Source organism: Acomys minous, assembly GCF_964271855.1.
Source record: "Acomys minous genome assembly, chromosome: 19".
NCBI classification, from domain to species: domain Eukaryota; kingdom Metazoa; phylum Chordata; class Mammalia; order Rodentia; family Muridae; genus Acomys; species Acomys minous.
In genome coordinates this window covers 33,324,294-33,348,232 of record NC_140499.1, presented here as the reverse complement: position 1 = coordinate 33,348,232, position 23,939 = coordinate 33,324,294, and the positions used below count along the sequence as shown (strand labels likewise).

At 40.3% G+C, this 23,939-nt stretch overlaps 1 protein-coding gene across 3 annotated transcripts in view; it reads left to right on the top strand.

Moving 5' to 3' along the window:
- The window catches only part of TRPC4 (transient receptor potential cation channel subfamily C member 4), a 163,488-nt gene that overhangs the window by 24,682 nt on the left and 114,867 nt on the right, over positions 1-23,939 (top strand). For all 3 annotated transcript variants that reach the window (XM_084768321.1, XM_084768323.1, XM_084768322.1), the window contains exon 2: positions 15,421-15,825. In XM_084768321.1, the coding sequence (XP_084624447.1) occupies positions 15,448-15,825 (378 nt within the window). In that variant the 5' untranslated portion in view covers positions 15,421-15,447. The remainder of the gene's footprint in view (positions 1-15,420; positions 15,826-23,939) is intronic.

The following is a 23,939-nucleotide window of genomic DNA, read 5'->3' as shown; positions in this document are numbered from 1 at the left end:
GTCCTGTTGAAGTCTCAACCTTTTCCTATATGACAGTCCAGTGAGCCCTTCCCTCATGCTGTATATAGCAGTGGGGTTCACTGGGGTCCTCTCAGATTTTTGTTACCGCCTCTTACCCTCACCATGAGGCAGGGGTTTCCTCAAAGCAGTTGACATGTCCGCTTAATCTCTTAATACGGTGTGTCAGAAATCTTTTAAGGCCAGATACCTGCTGCCTACTCAGTGTCAATTCACTGACTGGATATATGAAGACTTGTTAACTTCTAAGAGAAGGTTGACTGTCATTTATATTATACTATATTATATTAATATTTTACCTTTCGCTATTTGGTAACCACTCACCCTTATGGGGAAAAGTGGATTTTCTCTCCTTCATGCTCCTGTGGTGGGTGGCTCCCTCCCAAAGGCCCTTATCAAGTAAGGGTGACAAAATAGAATTTCTGAGAACGCCTGGATTCTCTTTTTGACAATCTCTTCATCAAATTGTGTTTATCCCCTTTAGTAGCTCATGCAGACCACTTGGAATGGTCACTTCCTCCTTTAGAAATATTTAATACAAACTGTAAAATACCAGTCTCAGGCCGCTGTGGTGAGTGGGGTGATGTCTCATTTATTCGTTTCGATAATAGTTTGGTGGTTTAACTCTTGATTTTTCCTCCTGAGTCCCCAAGAAGCAGCAGGAAATAGTTTAGGTGAGAGGGCCGCTGCTGAACAGCTGGAGTTGGCAGGCAAGATTGTGCAGTAGTGTAGGTCTTGGCATTTCCTCGTGTCTTAATTTAATGCCTGAAATAATGTGTGTCTACTTAGAGAAAAAATGGGGGGCTTTGGGTTTAAGGCAATTAGTTTGATTTGGCTAAAGTGCGAATGGGGATTTAACAGAAAATAAAGTATGTCACTTGAGTGGATAATCCTATCTGCTAAGTACTCGGAGCCCTGCGTCTCTTGGATTTAAAAGCGAATGTCATCCCACAAGCAGATAAGAAATGTTGTCCTAGGTGTATTCTGATTAGTTTAGTGTCAAGTTACTAAAGAAGTGAACTTGCGGTCCGTGTCTGAGAATCATATGACAACCATGAGAAACGATGATGTAGAGCTAAGGACCAGAGCATCACTCATCCACTAAAGCCGACGTCCACTTCTGTACTTGCCCAGTACCCTGTGAAAGCCGCCCCACCAAGTGTGTGTATAAGTCTTTCAAGTTTTAGGAAATACCAAAGTCCTTGTGCATAGTAAAACTTTATAAGAAAATTTCTACTACCGGGAATGAGACTTGGCTGATAGAGTGCAGGAAGCCGCGGGTTTCAATCTCTAGCGTGACAGAGACGAGGTATGGTGGCGTATACCTGTAATCCTAGCACTTGCTGGCAGAAGCAGGAGGATTAGAAGTTCAAGCACATCCTGTACTACATAGTGAGTTTGAGACCAGCCTGGGCTGCATGGCATGCTGTCTAAAATATGTGTGTGTTTAGAACATTCTGGTTTTAAAAGTGCTTTTGTCCTTCTCCAGCACCTGTAGGATCCACTCCCCCATCTCATCTTCCTCCAAGGTCCATAGCCTCCCTTTTAACGTATTTATTTTCAACCAACTGAGTCCAGTTAGTGTTGCCCATGTGCTCAGGGTTGTAGCACCAGTGTTTAGGAGTTGGAGACCCATCGGTAAGCATACTAGTGAACAAAAGGGACTCCTTTCCCAACCAGCATCAACTGCCAATAGCTCCTCAGCCAGGAGTGAGGCTTTGGGAGTTTACCCCCTCTGTGCTGAAGCTCTTAACTGGCTTGATATTCTGAGGGTTTGTGCAGGTAACTGCTGCCATGAATTCATGTGTGGCAGGCCATGTCTGGTGGACAGCATATGATAGCAGGCCTCCCTAGTCTCTGAACCAGATTCCTTCTGTCCCCTTCTTCCTCAGTGTTCCCTGATATAGGTTGAAGGGACATTTATTTGGCTATCCTATCCACAGCCTCAGTTGCTTTTCCCCAGCAACTGAGCAGTAAGAGGCTTCCCTTACCAAGCTCGGGAGCATAATGAATGTACGGTACAAACGTATTTAGAAGGCAGTTTGACAACATGACCATTTAGAAAGATGTCGCCACTTCTGCTGTAGCTCCCATGCCTTCCTTAGCCATGGGTTTTGACCATGTTTAAAGCGCCAGGCAGGACTAGGCTCTGGATATTACCTGCTCCTTCCTGTGGAACAGGCCTCAAATCCAACCAAGAGATAGATTGGTTACCACTGTAAACGATCACTCAACAATTATACTAGTAGAAACATCTTGCCTTGGCAGGTTGGTACTGTAGCATGGAGGGGTCCAAGGCAGGAGAATCCTATTGATGTCTTTTAACAACCTAGATAGAACCTTTTTAACCCTAGGAAAGCTAGCCAGCGTGGAGAGCATAGGGTGCTCCACAGGAGTGCTGAGCCTGGCTACATATAATAGTTCTATTCTGGTTTTTAAAGAAAACTCCAGACTGGTTTCCAACAACAGTGTGTAAGCATTTCTCTTTCCTGACATCCATGACAGCATTTGTTGCCAATTATATTCCCTTTGATGGCCTTTCTCACTAGGATGGGGTGGAAGCTTTTAACACAGTTTTAATCTGCATCTCCCAGATTGCTGAGGATGTTGCCTCTGTTTACCAACATTTTGTATTTCTTCTTTCGGGAATTTTCTTTTCCATTTTACACATCAGATTTCTCCCTCCCTCCCTCCCTCCCTTCGTCCCTCTCTCCCCCTTCTCTTCTCTGTGTGTTTAGCTTTTTGAAATCTTTGTATATTCTAGACATAATCTCTTGTCAGATGCATAGCTGGCAAGGAACTCCTGCACACTGTGGACTGCATCTCCACTGCACTGAACGTATTGGTGGTGCCCTTTTCTGTATAGAAGCTTTTAGTTGCATCAGGTCTCATCTGTGCATTGATGGTCGTATTTCCTGAGCACCAACGTCTCATCCAGTAAGCCCTTCCCTGTGCCTAGAAGTTGAAATGTACTCTATAATTTTTTTCCTCTAGAAGTGTCAGAGTATCAGGCCTTATGTTGAAGTCCCTGATCCATTTGGAGTTGAATTTTGTGTAAGGTGGAAGATGAGGATCTGTTTTCATTTTTTGTGGCATGAAACCCAGGTTTCCCAGCACTGTTCGTTGAAGACACTTATCTTTTCTCCTGTGTATATTTTTGGCGTTTTTGTTAAAGATCAGGTAGTTGCAATTAAATGGAATGTATCTGGGTCCTCTACTCTGTTTAATTAATCTGCATGTCTGTTTTTGTGCCAGTACCATGCTGTTTTTTTTTATTACTATAGCTCTGTGGTAGGATTGTAATCTAGGTAAAGTGATACTTTTTACAGTGTTCTTTTTCATCAAGATTGATTTGACTGCCCTTGAACTTTTGTGTTTCATCTTAATATTTGGAATTTTTTCAATGTCTGTGAATAAAGGTTCTGGTATTTCGATTGGGATTGCATTGAATCTTTTTTCTGTTTCACGTTGTTGAGTCTTCTGATCCATGAGCATGCAAGTTCTATCTGTGGTGTCTTCCTCAGTTTATTTCTTCCACATTGTATGTGGCTATAATAAATGGAATTATTCCTCTGATTTCTTTTTAGTTTATCATTGGCACATAAGAAGACTGTTGTTTGTGTATATTAATTTTGAACCCAGATTTTGCTTAAAGTATTTTTGGCTCTAAAAGTTTTTGGTGGAGTCTTTAATGTCTATTATATGTAGAATCACATCACTGACAAATAATTTGACTTCTCTTCCTATTTATACTTCTTTTATTTCCATTTCCTGTTCCTGCTTTGGCCGAGACTTCAAGCACTATGTTGACTGGATAGGGTGGACACCCTTGACTTACACCCAATTTTACTAGGAACACTTCAAGACTTTCTCCATTTAGCATGATGTGGGTTGGCTTGTCACACGTAGCAATGCAACATGGCTTTACTGTGTTGGGTTATGTTTCTCAACCCCTTGCCTCTCCATGGATTTTGCCAAAGAATATTTTTTACTTATAATGCTGTTATCATAATTTATGTCTTTGAGTCAGTTTGTGGCATGGATAATATTTACTGGTTTATTTCTCTTGAGCCATTCTCAAATCTCTAGAATGAAGACAGTTTGGCTATGATGATTGGTCTTTTTGATATGGTCTTGAATTTGGTTTGTTTGCATTTTGCTTTTGCGTCTTTATTCATCAGGAAGGTCACGATGCAATGTCTTCTTTCTGTATGTCTTTATCTGGTTTGAGTGTCAGAATAACAATTGGCTTCATAAAAATACCTGGAAGCCTCTTTAATTTTTAGAATAATTTAAATAGCATTAGTGTGAGTTCTTTGAAAGTTTGATATAACTCTGCAGTGAATTCTTCTGGTTCTGGGCTTTGTAGGGTTGGGAGATGTTTTAGTATAACTTCAATCTCATTGCTGGTTCTAGATTTGTTTAAATTATTAACTTATCTTGGTTTAATTTTGGAATATTTTGGGTACCCAGAAATTCATTTCTTTAAGGTTTCCCAGGTTAGCTAAACAGAAGTTAAAAAAAAATGTATTCTTAAGATATTCTGAATTTCATTGTTTTCTGTGGTCATTTCTACCTTCCCACTTCTAGTTTTATTAATTTGAGCTTCCTTTCTTTCTTTCTTTTTTTTTTTTTTTTGATTAATTTGGGTAAACATTTGTTGATCATGTTAATATTTTCAAAGAACCAAGTCTTCAGTTCATAGATGGATTCTTTGAAATGCTCATTTTTGTCTCACTGATTCCGATTACATCTTCCAGTCTCTCATGTTTTTTTGATGTTGTTGCTTTAAACTTTCCTGTTAGAACTGCCTTCATTGTGCCACATTGATTTGGCTATATTGTGTTTTGATTTTCACTCAATTCTAGAGATACTTAATTTTCTCCTTGATTTCTTGTTTGATCCAGTTATCCTTAAACAGGGTGTGTTTTAGTCTACAGGAGTTTTTGTACTTTCTGTGCTTTCTATTGCTGTTAATAAATGGAAAATGTTTATTTCTACTTCAATTTTAATAGACTTTTACTAATTATTTTCAATACTGTTTTTGTTTTTATTTAATTGGTTCACCTTTCATCTGATTGTAACCCCCTCCCTGGTCACCTCCCAGTCCCACCCTCCCTCCCTCCCTCTCCCCATCCCCTAGTCCTCAGAAAAGGGGAGCCCTCCTCCCCTAACACCCGACCTCAGCCTATCAAGTCTCATATGAACTGCCTGCGTCTTCTTCTTCTGTGGGCTGGCAAGGCAGCCCTTCCAGGGGGAGGTGATCAACGAGTGGGCACCAGAGTCCATGTCAGAAGTAGTCCCTACTCCCCGTATTATGGGATCCACAAGGAGACTGTGCTTCCTATCTACTGCATCTGAGCAGAGGGTCTGTGTCCTCACCATGCAATGGTCTTGGTTGGTGCATCAGTCTCTGCAGCACACTCTGCCCCCTGCCCCCCGGCATCCACCTTCTCCTCAGCCTGGATTTGTTGGCTCCATTGGTCTTCTTGTGGAGCTCTTGTCCCCTCCAGGTCCTTCCATCTCTCTAACTCTTTCATAAGACTCCCTGTGCACCACCCCAAAGTTTGGCTGTGAGTCTCAGCATCTGCTTGGATCCCCTGCTGGGTGGAGTCTTTCAGAGGACCTCTATGGTAGGCTCCTGTCTTTTCAACTGCTTTTGGTGTCTTTCTGTTGGCCTTTCTGCATGAGAATTAAGCATCCTCCCTAGGGTCCTCCTTGTTACTTAGCTTCTTTAGGTCTGTGGATTGTAGGGTGGCTATCTTATATTATGTGGCTAATATCCACTTATGAGTGCGTATATGCCATGCGTGTCTTTCTGGGTCTGGGTTGCCTCACTGAGGATGATCGTTTCTAGTTCCATCCATTTGCCCACAAATTCAAGATCTTCATGTTTTTAATAGCTGAGCAGTATTCCATTGTGTAAATAGTAATTTTAACAGTTTTGCTACATATCATAGTCCGAATTGACAACTGTGGAGTTTAAGAGTTTGGTAAACATCATTCAAGCCCTTCTAATTTTTCCTTAATGTTTTATGCTTCCTTCATTGCTTTAGATGTTTCAGTAGGCCGTTATTCGGATAGGCTGTCCTTTTAAGTGAGCTGTCCTTTCTCTTTGCTTCTTTTGCTGCATCTCCCTGTTTTGTAGCAAAGAATTCTTGGCTATACAATTGCAATGTACATTCGCCTGTGTGTAGCTTTTAATACCATGAAAAACAAGTCAAGTGCAAGAGTGCTGCTAAATATGAAACATAGATGAGTTTTGTTCAACAAAGCAGAATTCTGCGGCTAAAAACTATTTGTTTTACTGAAACATATTGAATTCCATTATAATATTTAACTATGAAAACCAATCACTTCTTACACACAGGTGAGTAATATTCTTAATTATTTATTAGCCACAGCCTTCTTAATACAGGGTTTTCTGTTGTCATGGATGGCTTTAAAATTTGGTTCACAATTACCATTTATCATGGTAGAATTTTTCCTGTGACAATAAATATACAACACACATTATTTTAATAGCTTAATGTTTTTAATGTTTATTTTTATGTTTAATTGTGTGCATGGGTGTGTGTCTTCATGTGGTGTATGTGCACAAGTGCAGGTGCCCTTGGAAAATGGCATCGGTTCTCTTGAGACTGACAGTTATGAGCCGTCCGATGAGGGTGCTCAGGATTTAACGTGGGGCCTCTGCAAGAGCGATGCACATGCATTCTTAACAACTGGGCACCTCTCCAGATCTTATTCGATGACATTTCATTAAATCCGTGTTCAATACATGGTTTGGCTAGCTGGTGATTTAGTACTTTCGAGTCTCTGGTTTTTTCCAAACAGTGAATACCATTCCCATTTATTTTAGTGCATCCACTGCCTGCCTTGTAAAATGTAACTCCCAAGTAGATTCGTGAAAGAAAAGTATTCTCGGTAAACAACTTAAACCTTTCAAAAGACCAATACACATATTTCTAATTCCTTTTCAGTGTCAAGCCCCACTAGTGGATTGTGGAGAAGTGTGCCCTCTTCATTGTCCGTGGCACTGGCTGCTTTTCCTTCATAATCTGAGCACACTTCATGTGCACTCTATTTTATCTTATTGATAAACATCTCGGATTTTGGAGATTAGCGAAGCTGAAAGACATTTCAAGCGCTATTTTCTATTTGAGTTACCTTTTCTCTGAGGGAGTCATTAATTTTGCTGCTTGAATCTTGGTGATCTTTTCCCCAGTGAGTAAGCGTGTCTGTCAAATTCACTTTAAATAATTCCTTATTTCAAAACTTCTAACTTTATGTGTTATAGTGTAATATAGCACTAAGAACTTTTTAATGGGCTGTATGCCTATCATGAGTGTCTTACGCTTATTTTCCTCCTGCTTTCCTGTAGAATGCCCTTCCGTAGCCATAGGAGAGACTGCTGCTTGCTTACCATATCACTTTGTCCCAGCATTTTACTCCAAGCCAATATAGAACACATTTTCAGTAAAGCTACAGATGAACAGTTTCCAAAGCTGCCAACCGGTGATTCCAACATCATGATTGTGTTTAAGTCATCAGGCTGATGTTTCCTCTCCCTGGCTCCGGCTTTTCCTCAGTCCCACACCACAGCTGCTGCCAGCAGCAATTTTGCCCCGTGACATCTTCTCCCCACCTCTCCAAGAGTCTCCTCAGTAGCACAAGTGTTGTAATTCTATGGAAGTACATATTCATACAGATGTGTGCAGGTGTGCCTCCAAACTCAAGCATTTTATGTAATTCTTCTCTTACTACAAGGACTTATTTCTTTTGGTTTTGGATAAAAGACTTACCGTGAGTTATAACCATGAAAACACACACACACACACACACACACACACACACACACACACACCCATACTGAGACCATTTAGAGTTGTTTCTATGCATTTAAGGCTGAGCACTTGGGGTCAACTAACGCTTCAGGCACTCCTCCCTGGAGAAGACCAATTCTCCCTGTCTCAGCAGCCATTGGTTTTCTGTATCTGTTGATCTATTGGTGGAGCCTTGTGAGATTTCCCGTGTCCACAGTGGCATGTCAACTGCTGTTGTAATCCTTCAGGTCTTGTTGAGTTGACTATATTGTTGAGATTTCATGGACGCAGCTTCTCTGTCATATACAGAAGCTACAGTCTCACAGCAAACACTCTTCTCTTATCATTGGGACTGTTTCCCTTGCTAAATTACACAAAAGTCTCCTGACTATTTAAATAACAGGAAACTGTTGTACCTTCCCACCTGCCATCCCCCTGAAGTGGGCTCCTCCTTTCTGTAGCCTTTGAGCAGAAGTGTTGACCAGTCTCCATATGCATGTGAATAATTTTTTCTTACCACAGTTCAATAGTTTTAATAAAATGGAAACTTGTAGTTAAAAAAAAAAAAGACAGGGTTTTTTTTTCCCCTCTTCATTTTTATGGAAAACCAAATTACAGCTTTGCTTCTAAAGTTGCTATTAAGAAGTCTGGTATTAACCTGAATGTTCAGCCTTTTCATGCTTGGGATTCCAAAAAACATTGACATCTAATCTCCTAATAAAGCAAAACTGCTAATTACACCTCAGGGAAGTAAGAGAGAACATGAGAGAGTGTAATAACCAAGGGGTTGTCAGAGCAAAGTCTGTACAGCAGTTCCTGCCTGGGTGTGTACGGTGTACGGCCGATCTTCGAAGGTGTGGACGGCAGTGCTCTTAATTATGTTGTCGTAATGAAACACGATGACCAAAAGCCACTTGGAAAGGAAAGGGTTTATTTTGCGTCCTGAGTTGTGGTTGACTGAAAAAAAGCTGAGGCAGGAACCTAGAAACAAGAACTAAAGCAGAGGCTGTGGCGCATGCTCCTCATGGCTTCAGTCGGCTCTCTAAGACGACCCAGGACCACCTTCCCAAACGTCGTGGCACCACCCAGAGGGTTCTGGTTCTCCCTACATCAGTCATTAATCAAGAAGTTACCCCACAGACTTGGCTACAGGCTGGCTTTATGGATGTATTTTCCTAATTGTGGTCCCCTCTTCTCAGATAACTACAAATTGTCTCAAATTGCTTTAAAAAAAAACAAAAAAACAAAAAACAAAAAACTACCTAGGACAAGAGTGATTTGGATTGGCAAATCTGTGACATGATGGTTTAGGATGGATTATTTAACAAGATGAAAATATTCAAAAGAGATTTGAAAGTAGATAGGTATTTAGCAGGGGAGCCATTTGCATGGGTGAGGAGAACTCTACCTTGGATATGCGAGGACTTATTTGTGTGAGCAATGAAACACTGATACTATTTATTGTTTTATAGTCTTTGTTTTCTGGGCAGTGTTTCTCTGAGCAAAGAGCTAATTCCTATCGGCATGTCTATTCCTAATCAAGCAGGTTGCTTTAGTTCTTACAGGAACCTGGTTCTCCTTTTAACTCCTCTGTCCACAGGGAGTTGTCCTTAAGTACTTGTTTGTAGATTCTTCCTTTATTAGGTCTTATTTTAGAAGGAATGACTTTTGTAATAATTATGAAATTGGCCCGTGTTACCCCAGATACCATCTTCTCCCCATTATTTCGGTTCTTCCTTCTGCATCCCCTCTGTACACGTTGTCATTCAATTTCTAGTCTCACTTCCTGTTGACCTCCATCTCCTACCAACTGGGAGGCTTTTAAGACCCAATCATTGATTTGCTGTGTTCTCACTCATGGTAGAATTAATCGTTTCTCAGTGTTTTCTTTTTCTTACATTTTTGTATTTTTTTTTTAATGAACACACACATTTTAGTTTTCTGTTATCTAGCAAATTAATTATATATTTATATAAGATATTCACATTGTTCTCTATGTTTTTTTTAAATCTTTCTCCTTCTGTTCTCATATTCCTCTCCAAGGTCCAACAAATAACAAAAATGTTATTCCCCCGAAGGTTTTAGGCCACGGAGATGAGAGGCATATTCCAGAGTTAGGGATTACACACATCTTAATTTATGTGTTACAATTGTAATTCTGAATATAACTAGCAAGAGCATGAAAGGAAGATATGCAGAGAAGAACAATACATTAAAAAAACAGTATTTTTGTGTCCAGGGCTTCCTAGTTGTTGACTGACAGTGCTAAACCAACTGTAGGCAAAGGATTAAAGTCATTTGACCACTTACTTACATTTCACTATTTAAAATTGCAGAGGTATAGCTTTAAAAACATACAGACGGGACAGTTCACCGAGTCAAGAAATGCTGGGCACTGATGCAAAGCTATCTGTGTGCCCATTTTAGGGACCGTCGTAAATCTCAGGGATCCCCAGTGCTTGTGAAACACACATTTTAAAAAAGAGGTCACATTGTCCTTGAAGAGAGAGAAAAGGAGACTTCTCAGAGGCTGAGGAGGTCCTCTGGTTAATGTTTTCTGACTTGGCAGGAGTTGCAAGAGGCTCAAGGGAGGAACGGTAGTCATGTAGGGAAAAGCGGCATGGGGCACGGTAGCTAAGTAGTTTGGCATTCTTGTCCGTGCAAGAACTGGGTTTGCTGTGGGTGATCTTCAAAACTGGCTTGAGGGAGACCATAATAAATGAGGGGTTTCCTGCTAATGAATTCTACGTTCCTGGGATTATTAGTGGCAGAGTGACTTAGACAGGCGTCTTAGACAAAGTAGGTATTGTGGGCCCCAGTGAGACTATTAATAAGATCCGTCTGAAAGGTGACAGTGAGATAAAGTAATACAGTAAGCTGGCGTTACAGCGAGGGAACGCTACTGACAACTGAAATATGACCATTAAGAACAAATGATTCTTAAAGCTCTTTTGAGTTAATTTATAAGCAGATGTCTACATGTGGCTGTCTACCAGAGACCCACTGGGCAACCCAGGCTCAGAAATTAGTGAACAGCATCTTATGGCTGTGTTGATGTTACAGTACATTTTGTAGCATAAGTTTTCATTTCATGAAAATTTTAAATGGATAATATGGAATGAAGATAAGGGTGTTGATAGAGGGAAATGTCGTCATGGTGATAGCAACATCTGGACAGTATACAAATGGGGGAGGGCAGTGGAAGAGGTCATGTCGATGAAGAAGATGGAGCACCAAGGAAACAAGCTCCAGAACCCAGGGCAGCATGGGTGAGGGGAAGGGGAGGATTTAGGAAAATGAAAATGGATGGAACCGGCAGGATTTATTGCTCGAGTAAGACAAGAGAGAACATTTTTGCAACTTGAGTAAAAATGGAAATTGATGAGTACGTTTTAACTCTCAGGGTGGATATGTAGCCTTTGTTATATATTTTTCTGAACTATATCCCTAAGTCTGTCAAGGTAAAAAGCCAGCTAAGTAACCATCATCTCCTCTGTGCATGGAATAAAATTGCATTCAAGTTTTGGCATCAAGTTAGGGCTCTATTAAATCCTAAGAGTCTTCAAGTTTAAAAATAAGTATAATCTTTATTTCTCTCTTTAAAATCCTCAAGTGTCATAATATTTTAGTTAGTAAAGTGTTTTTTTTTTATTGCTGTTCCTATTTCATAACAAATTCCTAAGCGTGTGTAGTAGTGTCCCGCGCCTATGGACCCAAGGCCTGCTTTCTCCTTGAGGCAAGGGATCACATATGTATGCATACATTTAAATGATGAATATTCATGTTGCCCTTTGCAATAATTGCTGAAAATGAAGATAACTATGCATTTCCTCAGTCTTATCTGAAACTCTCATTCACTGCTTATTCCAGCACAAAACGAAGACGACCCTTCAGGGAACAGGAATTCAGAACCATGACTATCTAAAGTTTGTTTCTTTGTGCATATTTATGCTGCTTACTTATGCTTGTAGGTTTTTTTTTTCATGTCGATGTAAAGTCACAATGCTCTCTGTTTTCCCCTTCAATCTCCTACCATACTTAAGAAAAATGAATTTTAGGTTATGTCAAAAGTCATATTTATTAGTCTCCATCTGCTACTACTTATTAGTCGCCGTTTTCTACTTAATCCTTTGAAACCCGATGTGATAAAGAATTGTTCCATTTATAAAGGGAAATAAGGGGGGGGGGGGAGAAAGGATTCCAAATTTCTGTAATCTAGATGGGGAGAGAATTTTCTTTTGCTCCAGAAAACTCATCTTGAGGATGTGAGACTCTACCAGGCTTTTATTCGACATTTTTGGTCCAGGTGTTTTCGGCTCTCAGAGCCTCATTCTTTTGCCGACTTCCCGTCGTTGAGTGGCAGGTCTGCAGTGGCTGATAAGTGTGTCTGCCCAGGAGCTCCATCAGCCTTATCTGCTCCTACCACTGCTCCTGCCTCCATACGCTGCATCCTGAGTAACAGCCAGGCCAAGGTGCTGTGCTGCACACTTACACAGTCTCCTTTTTCCTGAAGGTTTTCGCAGCAGAGCTAAACTTCCGTGTGCATCTTTCAGTATCCCAATATCCCACCTTAAGTATTTGAACTATATCGAGTCTATATAAAATTTAATTGTATTTCAAGCATGCCCAGCATTCTTCATGTAAGGTATCTTTTTATTTTTAATCCAAGAGCTTGAAAGATAAAAGACCACTCTAGCCCTCAGTTTGATTTTCACCCTCTCACTCAGTCTTTGTTCTGTGTTGATTTCCTCCTACTGTGGATATACAAACAGTTTTTCTTTATGTACCTTATGCTCACTTTATCTCTGAAGTAGAGTATCTTTCATGAGAGCATCACTTTAAAATGCACTCGAATGGGTTCTATTTGGGGAGCTAACTAGATCCAGTGAAACAAATTTTAATTAAGACTATTTCTCTTCTTCTGCTTCTTTCTCAGTTCACTAGTACCTACTGTTCCTTCCATTGGCATCTTATTTATGTTTTGTAAATGAGAAGTAAATGTAGGTCCTAATTATTTATTTGATGGCATAGTTAGTAGTAATAAGAAAAAGAAATTGCTTTCTGTTCTTTTTTTGACCAACTCCAAATCTTGATGAATTATTATTTCTACAAATTTTTCATATAATATATTTGTGTCTTATATCATATATAATATATGTGTAATTTATGTGTATCTTAATATTACTTGTGCTTACTTCTTCAACAAAAATATATGAGTTCATAAGAAACATCAAACCTAAGTATTATATATAAGAAAAATTAGATAAAAAGAAGTTTATACACTGTAAAAACAGAATAGAAATGCTGAATGTCACCAGTAGGAGACAGGCAGGCTATGGTCCATGCAGAATTAGCATGTGAGGTCCATGGCAGTGATCCCACACTCTTTAGGTGCTAACTCAAGCCCTGCCAAAGTGGGACACCTCCTCCTTTAAAGACAAAGATTTTGATAGTAACACACATGCATAAATGGGCTTCAAGATCAGATTCCTAAAAACTGACATCATAAAATCTTTTGATTTGTTGGTGTCTTCACTATACTTGAAGAATATTTAATCCTCCTTGGCCTTAGGTAATATACATTATTCTTTTCTTATCCCAGAATGAGTTAAAAAAAAACATCCTCAGAATAATTAAATTATACTTAGACTTGACTTAACTAATTTGTATGTCTAATATCAATAGATGTGATATACTCGTGCCTTCCTTAGCCTATGACAACACCTGAAAAATGTCAATTATAACATACTAAACAGCTGCATATTGTGAAACAATGACCTTAGTTACTATGTCTTCTGCCTAAACATTAGAGAATTCATGATGAATAATCTGGAGGCCGAGGGTTGAAACTTGATTACATGATTATTGAATCAGAAGTAACTATATGTACACAACTGAGTTTCTTGAACTGAAAATTGTTAAATGTGGTCATATCTGGAGCTGGAGAGATGGTTCAGCAGTTAAGATTGCTCCCTGCTCCTCCAGAGAACTGGAGTTCAGTTCCCAGGACCCAGGTTCGGGTGGTGCACAGACACCTGTAATTTAAGCTCCGTGCCTTCTTTTGACCTCTGTGGGCAACTGTACTCCTGTGCACATAAACACACATGACACACACATACACATAGAATTAAAAAATGAAAAATAAACATTTAAAATATGGTCATATTTGTTAGTGCAAAGTCTGTTTATTCTATAGCTAAAGCACTATACACATCCGGTTAATTTAGTCATACACATTGGGCCTTCAGATACCAATTAACAGGAGTATGCAAGTGGTTTAAATGGCCAATTTATTCCATTTTATACTATGTACAGAAACATGAATGTTTTCAGAAAATAGTTGAAATAACAGGTATGAGATGCAAAATAACTTCAGTAAAGAATTCACATGTGAAATATAATTTATTTTCCCGAAACCTTACAACACTAGGTTTTTGCTGGAACTATACTGCTTCCAGTGGCTTTTTCGTGTTCGATCATTTTAAATTTATTTTATCATCTTCAGCTATATCTTTCCCAAGACTTCCAAATAAAAATGTTTTCCAATGAATCCTTGCTTACTCCCGTCATCTCATAGAGGTGGCAGAACAGAAAAATACATTTTCATAGTTCATTCGTTCTCTGTTTTATCTTTTTTTCCAGGTTGAGTTGCACAGTCTCGTCTTGATAATTAATGTCACCAGTATACATTTTCTCTCCCTCATTGAATTCACTTACAAACAGAAAAAAAGAAACCCACAGCTGCATTCATTAGACTCAGTGTCATTTTGTTGACAGTAAGTAGTACCAGTAACTCACACTGACTTTGATGTGAATGCTTGTTAATGGTAAGAGCATACTACAGAACAAGCGAGAAGGCTTTTCCCTAACAAGGCAGTACTCTATAACCACAGTGCCAGCTTCATGGTCAGCAAAAGTTCCAGGAGTGGTGTGGTTGAACACTCCTGAGGGGACCCTAAATGCATGACTTCTAACTTTTAAAGTGTTCTACACAGGTGTATGCTCGCGCGCGCGTGCGCGTGCGTGTGTGTACGGGCACATGTATATATGCACTTATGTACATATGTGTGTATAAATATGTATATTTGCAAATAATTTCTCAGAGTCTCCAACTGAAGTCTCTGCTAAAAGTGACTTTAAAATGTTGAGATAACTTCCTGCTATTCGATTAGCTATTGTTGGGCCCGAGAGATAGATGGCTCAGTGGTTAAGAGCGCTGAGTGCTCTTGCAGAGAGCCCGAGTTCAGTTCCTAGCACCTACATGGTAGCTTATCACAGTTTCTAACTCCAGTTCCAGAGAAGCCAATGCCCTCTTCTGACCTCTGTGAGTACGTGCGCGCGCGTGTGTGTGTGATGCACATAAACCCTCACAGATAAACACATACATACATACAAACAGTTAAATATTTTAAAAAGAAAATTTAACTTCTGTGAAGTGAAAGATGGAAAAGCATCTTTCACTCATCAATAGAGACACTATTGTGGTCCATAGTGATTGTGCAGTTGATAGCATGTGTGATGCCTGGTTTAAAAGGCATGTGGATGCTCACACTTTGCTTTCTGCGTGTGCTTCCAGAGACGATGGACTAGCATGGCCTGAAGCATGGCTCAGTTCTATTACAAAAGAAATGTCAACGCCCCCTACAGAGATCGCATCCCGCTGAGGATTGTCAGAGCGGAATCTGAACTCTCACCATCAGAGAAGGCCTACTTGAACGCTGTGGAAAAGGGGGATTATGCAAGTGTCAAGAAGTCCCTTGAGGAAGCCGAGATTTATTTTAAAATCAACATTAACTGCATCGATCCCCTTGGAAGGACTGCTCTTCTCATCGCCATTGAAAACGAGAACCTGGAGCTTATTGAGCTGTTGCTGAGTTTCAACGTCTATGTAGGTGACGCGCTGCTTCATGCTATCCGAAAAGAGGTGGTTGGAGCTGTGGAGCTATTGCTGAACCACAAAAAGCCAAGCGGAGAGAAGCAGGTGCGTGTGAAAGCATTGCCTTTGGCTTATTTTGCCTATAGGAAGTTTCTTTAGATTTGTAAACACTGTGTGTGTGTGTGTGTGTGTGTGTGTGTGTGTGTGTGTGTGTGTACTTTGCTTTTTCGTTTCATTTTCAATATTCCGAGTTTCAAACTGTAATGTGTTGGATTGTTTATCTATTTCACTTCCTTGCATGTTGTGGGTTCCTGCATCTTCCTGTAAAAGTGAATGCCACCATCTAATTTCGATACTGTCTGTTAACGCACTCTCAAGGCTTCTTGTAAACTCATACTTAAAAGAAGCAGGAATGATTGCTAGCAAGAAGGTCAACTTCTCCTGTAGGAGGGTTACAATGTATTTGTCAATGGCAGAAGTGTGGCGATACTTTATCACTAAGAAAAGAAAATAAATGTAATTACGGTGCAGTGTGTTTCGCTTTCTCCCTGTGTGTTTACCACCATAGAAATGAAGCAACTGTAGATGGCAACAAACAAGGAATAGTTTCATCTGTCTGAATCTCCTGCATCGGCACTGTCCTCACCTGTGTTGGAGTGGCCTCTTTGATCGTTTCCTAAACATGGACACCTTCACTCCCCTGTATCAAGGCTAATGATTGGTTGATTGCAGAGCCATTGCAGATGCTACCATGGTTTCAAAAACCTACCCTTCAAAGAGGAATCACATAAAATGTGTCTATTTCAAGTCTAGAAACTTCTGCCCTATTTGACAACACACAGTTTTCTGTGTTTCAAAGTGATGACAACCGAGGAGTCAAATAGCCAAACTGTGCTGTGCCTACTGTATTGCCTTTGCTTCTCGGAAGGACTTTTTATCAAGATACTCAGTTAGTAGCTTGAAAACTCCGGCTGAGCATCTTTTCCAGGTTTGAGATGCCATGTGTCTCATGACTCACTCTCAAATCCCATCCCCCATTCACTCCTTCCTCTTCCCTGAACCAAGCATTAATAATAAACTAACACTCTAAGTGAATCCTCCTCCTCGGCTTATCAAGTTTACATTGACCCTTGGAAACTTGAGCCAACTGAGATTGGGGCATAAAATTATAGTAATAACTACAGACACACTTACTGTTAGATCCCAGTGTTCCACCACTAATGGGCATCAGTCACCCAGATGGAGAAAGTAGTTTAGTGAGTTTAGTGGGTAAAAGCTGAGGTTCTGCCCTCTTCATGTTAAAGTTACATCACTATGACTCAGCCTTGAAGAGTAACCAGCTTAGGGGGACAAAGGTAGGCTCTCATGGTGTAGAGGTTACAGTCCCGGGTTGTTCAGCTTTGTCATCACAGGGCCCATGTTGAGACAGAGCAGCATGGTGAAGAAGATATGACAGAGAACTGCTCCCCTCCTCACAGGGGCTAAGGAGCAAAGAGGAAGGACCACCCTCCAAGGGCATGGCTTTCACAATATCTTTTCTCCATTGGGCCCTACCGGCAAGCATCTCTGTCACTTCCCTGTAGCCCAAAGATCCAGGCATCCACTACTAAAATATTGCATCCCTGTGGAGAATGCCTCAATCACTTCCTGAAAGCTCTGCCTTTGAATACTGACACCCTGGAGCCAAAGCTTCCTTCAGTATAGGAGCTTCAAGGGAAACCCAAGCTGCTACCCTAGGTCACCTTTAGGCTTTACATTTGTATCTGTAATATTAGCACTAAAGCTCCTACATGTTTTACTAGCAACATGCTATACTGTATACCTCCTTGTAACTTTGCTAGGCAGCCATAAGTCAGGTGTCAAATCTTCCGTGTAGACCCTCATAGATGCCCAGAAGTCTATAGAACAAAGTCAGCATTGAATGTGTTTTTCATGTGTTACTGAAAGAACTCATCAGTTTTACTTTCTAGTAGATTCTTCAGTGTCTCTTTAGACAGTGACATTTGTGCCAACGGGAGAAAGCTGGTGTCTCGAGATGGTACCTGCTATTATGAGAGTGTTTGTTGGAAAATGTTCAGCTCCTGAGCTAAGTCCTCATTTCACAAGTAGGTCCTGGCTCCTTACAGGCACTTGGGCCCTGATTATTAATAGAAAGTAGTAAAGGCTTGTGGTCTGCCAAGACTCTGAAGCTCCCCAGGCCGTGTGCTTCTGGAAGATGTCTCTCGCATGAGGCTGCTGGCCAAGAATCCCTTTTCTATTTGTGCATTTTAGAATTTCACTTCGGTGAAGGACAATGAAGGGAAACTGTCCCTTTTGGTTTGAACTTGATAGTTTTTGAAGAATACTCTCAGGCTACCTTAGAGTTCCTGGTACGCTGCCCAGTGGAAATGAGGCTTTGGCAGCATGAATGTACAAAGCTTAGTCCATAAAAGTCCATAAAGGGTGTGATGAGAGCTGCGTTAAACAGCATTAGTGTTTGGCCGTGTCTGTGTTATTGCACCGGGTGGCACATCTTTTAGATATAGACAACACCAACTAGGACGCCAGTTTTCATACGTCATGTGATATTGGAAATAATTATATTTTTAACTGGGCCTTTTTCTTTTTCTCAGATAAAGTGTTAAGTTTTTAGGTAGTGGTTGCAAATGTTGAAATAATTTTCTGTATTGGGGTAATCCATGCAATTACAAATGTATAAATGCTTATTCATCCCCAAATATTCTGAGACACATCAACAATAATGCTGAGGCCACTGCAGGAAATTATAGCATGAAAACAGTAATACTCTCCTAGGTCTGATAACTGTAACTTCAAGGTAAGGCCAAGGACGAGGTTCTAATATAAAACCCATTAAAACCTGACTATTAGTAAATTACTAAGATTCTGAAATGTGCTGTGCACTATAGATATATTGTTATTTTATAAATCTGTCACACACCACATTTTTTTTCCGTCTGGAAAAGATGCATACTCCAGTCATGAGCGCTGGGGCACTTCTGATGAATTGGTGTGCTCACCAGAGAGTAATTTCTGCTGGCTGAGCTTGTTAGGCCTTGCGTTGCAGCCTAAAGAGAGGTCGCGTCCCTATTCTTAAGAGCTTTAAGGTCTAGTTATGAAGAAAGAAAGGGAAAAAAATCTCCCATGGAATTAGGAATAGAGGTGGTCACAATAGAAAAGATAAAAGGAAAACATCGTGTAAAATCTTTATGAAGTTAAAATAAGTGGATCTCATAAACGCACTCTATTATAGGGTAGAGGCTGTGAGAGGGCAGGAGACATGGAAAGGGGGAATATAGGGGTGGTGGTTGAATACCTTGGAAAATTATAAGAGCATTGGCTAACATAGACACCATGAGAAAAGGCCTAAGGGAGCAGAGTGGATGTATTTAGTTTTTAATGCTTATTGGTACTTCGGAGTTAATTAGAAATGTAGGTCTAGATGAGGACTGGATGAGTAGATAAATGAAAATAAGGACAGCAAAGTAAACAGAACGCCCGCATTCCTGTAGCGCCTAGTGTCGCTTTTTATGTCTTACCCTTAATCTTCATTGAAATCTTTGTGGGTTTTTAGCATAGCAAGTGACTTTTCTCAGTGTGGCTTTTAATGAAAAGGTTTAGGTTTCCTAGTTAAGTAGGAAACAATCACATAACTTCTTATGTAGCCCTTTATAAATCAGGGTTTAGCATGTCAAGGTTTTAAAAAATATTTAGATAATAATGAACAACAGTTAATTTTTATTTATTTATTTATTTATTTATTTATTTATTTATTTATTGGCTGTAGTGAGAGTACAGATAACCCATGGTTCTTGATACCTGAGGGAAGGTGGCATACAGTGAGAACTGTAAATTCCCAGTGGGACGGCTCTCTTGCTAGCATCATTACACCGGTGTCATCTGTTATGTTGTTTTTCTGAACTTTTCTGTAGCCCTCATAGTCCTCGCTTCCCTAGAGACAGTAGCCAAGGATGATTTCTCAGCCTCAGTTTAATCAGTTGATTCGTTACTTAACTTTAAGCTGTTTCCAGCTGACATTTTCCCTAGATGTCTTTTAGAGGCCAGATCAGTTACAATTACATTTGCCCCGGTAAGTGTTTATCTGGAGGGAGAATGGGCTTTCCCACTGTTCCTGTGCACAGTGGTTCTGTGCCTTTAGCATCCTCAGAATCACCGGACGCGCCTGATGAGCTGCTGGCCCCCACTTGTGGCACCTGACAACAGTAACTTTGAAACGACACCCTGAAAGTTATATAGAAATAATATGCAAGTTCCCAGAAGAGGGTGATACTGCTTTGGACTTAGCAGTAGAGAAAATGTGGCTTAGGGGGCGCTGAAGTTGATAGAGCACATGTACCTGTCTGTGGCAGATGTTAAACTCTATGCTGCAAACCCTGCTTTTAGAAGGTTCCAATGAACCTCATGAAATCCTGTTAGAATGTTGTCATTAATTAGTTCCACAGTGAGATCCTGGAGTATTTCAGTTGAGGATACATTGATTCTAAAACTACAAGCCATTCAGGGACTCTATAGGCAGGACAGATCATGAAACCACCTAATCCAGTCCTTCACCTCAAAAAGAAGAAAAGAGAAGGGGGTTCAGAGAGTCCCTGGGATTTGGCCCAGTTGAAGCATTTGTAACACAAAGTCACTTACCAGCCTTGACATAGTCATAGTGATGAGGGTGTTGATGATGTTAGCTAAGATGGTGGCCTCTGCTTTGCCAGTAGCTAAATTAAGAATTTTGCTGCTGTTAATTCTTTGAAATATTTACTCCATCTTATGAAGGTAGGCACTCTTGTTATCTCCTCTTTTTTGTTGTTGTTGTTGTTGTTATTTGTTTTTTGAGACAAGGTTTCTCTGTGTAGCTTTGGCTGTCCTTGAACTCTCTTTGAAGATCAAGCTGGTGTCAAACTCAGAGATTCATCTACTCTCCGCCTCCCTGAGTGTTGGGATTAAAGGCGTGCACCACTATGCCCTGCTGTTATCTCCTCTTAATAGGTGAGGGAATGAAAGGACAATACATTTTGAGTGACATTTCCCAGCTGGCAAAGCCAGAATCATCAGTCTTGAAACTTCTGGGCCCTTGAGAACAACTATTCAACCAGTTTGCATGTCTCTAGCCACAGCACCAATTTGAATAGGAGACATTTGGATTGTTAATTGTCCTAACTTAGGGTACAGACTAGACATAGTAGAAAGATGCTCTGGTCCTATGTATGTTTGTCCTAAGTATTACAATGTCATTTTAAGACTGGCTGCTCAATAAATGCTAATTGTGGCCCTTTGTCTATATGCTCTTTGCCGTAGCCATGGCATCTGAATAATAGTCACTAGAAGCTGTAAAGTGCTAGGAAAACACAAGAGTGGGCTGGTGGAAGGCTGGCCTCTGGCCTGCTTGCTTCTCCACATCTGACTTGAGATTTCCGCGTTGCCCTGGGCTGTGGTTCTGTGACCGCTAATCTGAACCCCACCAGCTTTTCAAAGTCCAGTGGTGCTTACAGTCCTCAGTCATTTCTATACATTTACATGTGAGACCAATATGATCATGCCATGCCATTACCTCTGCCCTTCCTGCAGATACATAGAGTCCAATACAATAACCCAGTATCTCCCACAAGCTGAGGTAAGCATCGTCAGCTTATCCCCCAAGGCCATGTGACTTCTCTGCTCATATTTGCAAATAGGAAACCAGCTCAGGGCGAGCACCGAAGAACTTAATTCTGTTTGCTTCTCTCTTTCCATGCCAGAGGATATAGGGATGGGTTTATAGTCTCAGAGGTCTCTCTAATACAATTCTGTGGCTTTAGGAACATTAACTATTGTGAAATCAGAAAAATCAAAGACTGTGAAATGGAATTACAGCATTAGCATGTTAATTCAAAAATATGTCCTAGCAAAAATACCAGTAACTGGAAATAGCTAACCCTTCTCACTGGCTGTGGGTGCTTAGTAAACACATCTCTGAGTGCTGGATGCAGACCTGTTCTCATACGGATAAAATATTTCATGTTGCCTCCATCTTCTTTCAGTTTCAAGAGTCAGATACTCTGAAATGTATATAGGACTTTCTTCACTAGGCTTTAGCTAAAGCCATTTGCCTTCCACACTTAGGACTTTTATGCAGGGATTACTAAATTTATATGGAGAGCGAGATATAGTCAATCTAGAAGTTTAGTTAGAGCATAGATTCATTGTTATAATGAAAACTCTGACCATTCTTCATGCATGGCCTAATGGCAGCTTCTCCCATTTATACTCAAGAAACCCTGCCTTAGGTCAAGTCTGGGATGTCAACAGTATGCACACAGTGTCAATCTGCCTGCTATCAGTTAAAGTAAATGAGCACAAAGAGCCAGGAACACATAATCAGCTACCATCAGAATTCACAGCAGGCAAGAGAACGAAAGAACACAAGAAAAACAAATACTGAGGGACACAGATGTTATTTCTTGAGCCAGGCATTGTAGTGGAATACCAAGGTAATCATTGTATTTGGGATGCCAAAGCAGGAGGGTCATTGTGAGCTAGCCTGGGCTATGGAGTGAGACCCTGTACCTAAAATACACAAAAGCTATTTCTCATCTCTTCCAAGTATTTATTCCACTTTGAGATGTAGTGACATCAGCGAACAATTCTGCTTTATTTAAACTCTGGTGTAAAGCGATCAATAAAAGTGCTGTACAATATTTTCTTAATCTGCCTCGAGAGTTAAATAGCTAATAATTTTCTCCAGATTGGATTATTTTTTTGTTTTATAATGCAATGTAGTCAATATTAGCAAGTGCTTTGAAGATCTGAGAAATAAATGGTGGTTTTATTATTCCACAGCAGGGAATTTGAAAGCTGTTGCAACACAGAGCTTAGATTATTTAGTCAGCTGGAGAACGGCAATCTTGAAAGAACTAAGTTATTCTAGATGAAATCATGTTAAAAGTGTGGCCTTTTGCAACACTGTTGATATGATATGGTAGCTTCAGCTGATTATCTGTTCTTGCTCCTATGCAGGTAACCTCCTTGTTCATGTGAAGGCCAGTGGTTGCATATAATCCCTTGGGAATGTGCTTCCTTGCTCCATCCTGTGGGCATATCGCAAGGTGGCTCACATTAAAGCAAAATGCACCAGATATGTCAGGAGGCCAAGAGTAAAGGATTTGACTCCTTTTAAAAAACATCAAATGAAAAGCAAACACAGGCTCCAGCAAGGGAGAGTCTTAAAGTGTGTAGACGCTTCTCTTTCCTAGTAGATCTCTTAGAGAAATAGCATCTGATTCTTGGCCCAGAAGCTGAGAAAGGCTTGCATGTAACTCCTGGCTTCAATGTCAGGAAAATCATAGACTTATTTGAGTCTTCACTTTCTCACAACAAAGAAAGGGTTGGCACGCCTACTGATCAAATCATTGTAGAGATTTGAACGTGAATGTGCAGTGTTCTAAGAGAACACAGTGGACGCCCTTTCACTTGATGCCATTTGCGATTTACTATACTCTCACAACTCAAAGCACTTCAGACTTACTTTATTTAATTTAATTTAAGTGTTCATCAAAGATGCTAAATGGTCCTCAGAGCATAGTCTTTCAAACATGGCCTCTGATGAAAAGCTTTTGGGGAGGCCATTTATTATTAAAGTTCTCCAACCTATTAAAAGCGTTGTGATTAGGGGCTGGAAAGATGGCTCAGTGATTAAGAGAACTTGCCAGTCCTAACAGGGTACAAGTTCCATTCCAAGCGACCCTACCTGCTGGCTGATAACTACCTGTACCTCCAGCTCATGTGTTCTCTAGCTGCCCTAGGCCTCTTCATGTACATTGGCAAACATGTATGCAGACACACACATTGAAATACATTCTAGAAGTCATCATTAAATCTACAAACATATTTCTGTGAGAGTTTACTGGTTGAATTTCTTCCCTAATTATAACTCCAACGACAAGCCATTGGATGTAATTGAATACATTTGGTAGAAGCAGAAGTAGGAATGAGAAAAAGTCCATATACTACAGCCAGAATGAGCAGCCACTGACTTGAACTCGTCCTTCCAACTTGCCTTGCTTCCGTTCCCTCTTCATGGGCAAAGTGAACATCACTGCTTTAATATTAGAACCACAAGCAGAGGGGGAATTAGAATTAGACTCGCTTTTCTAAGATTGCATGAAGTGTCCCCGTTTTCGTTGTCACCATTTGTCTTTTGTGGATTTATTTTTCTGCACCAAGTAAGGTCT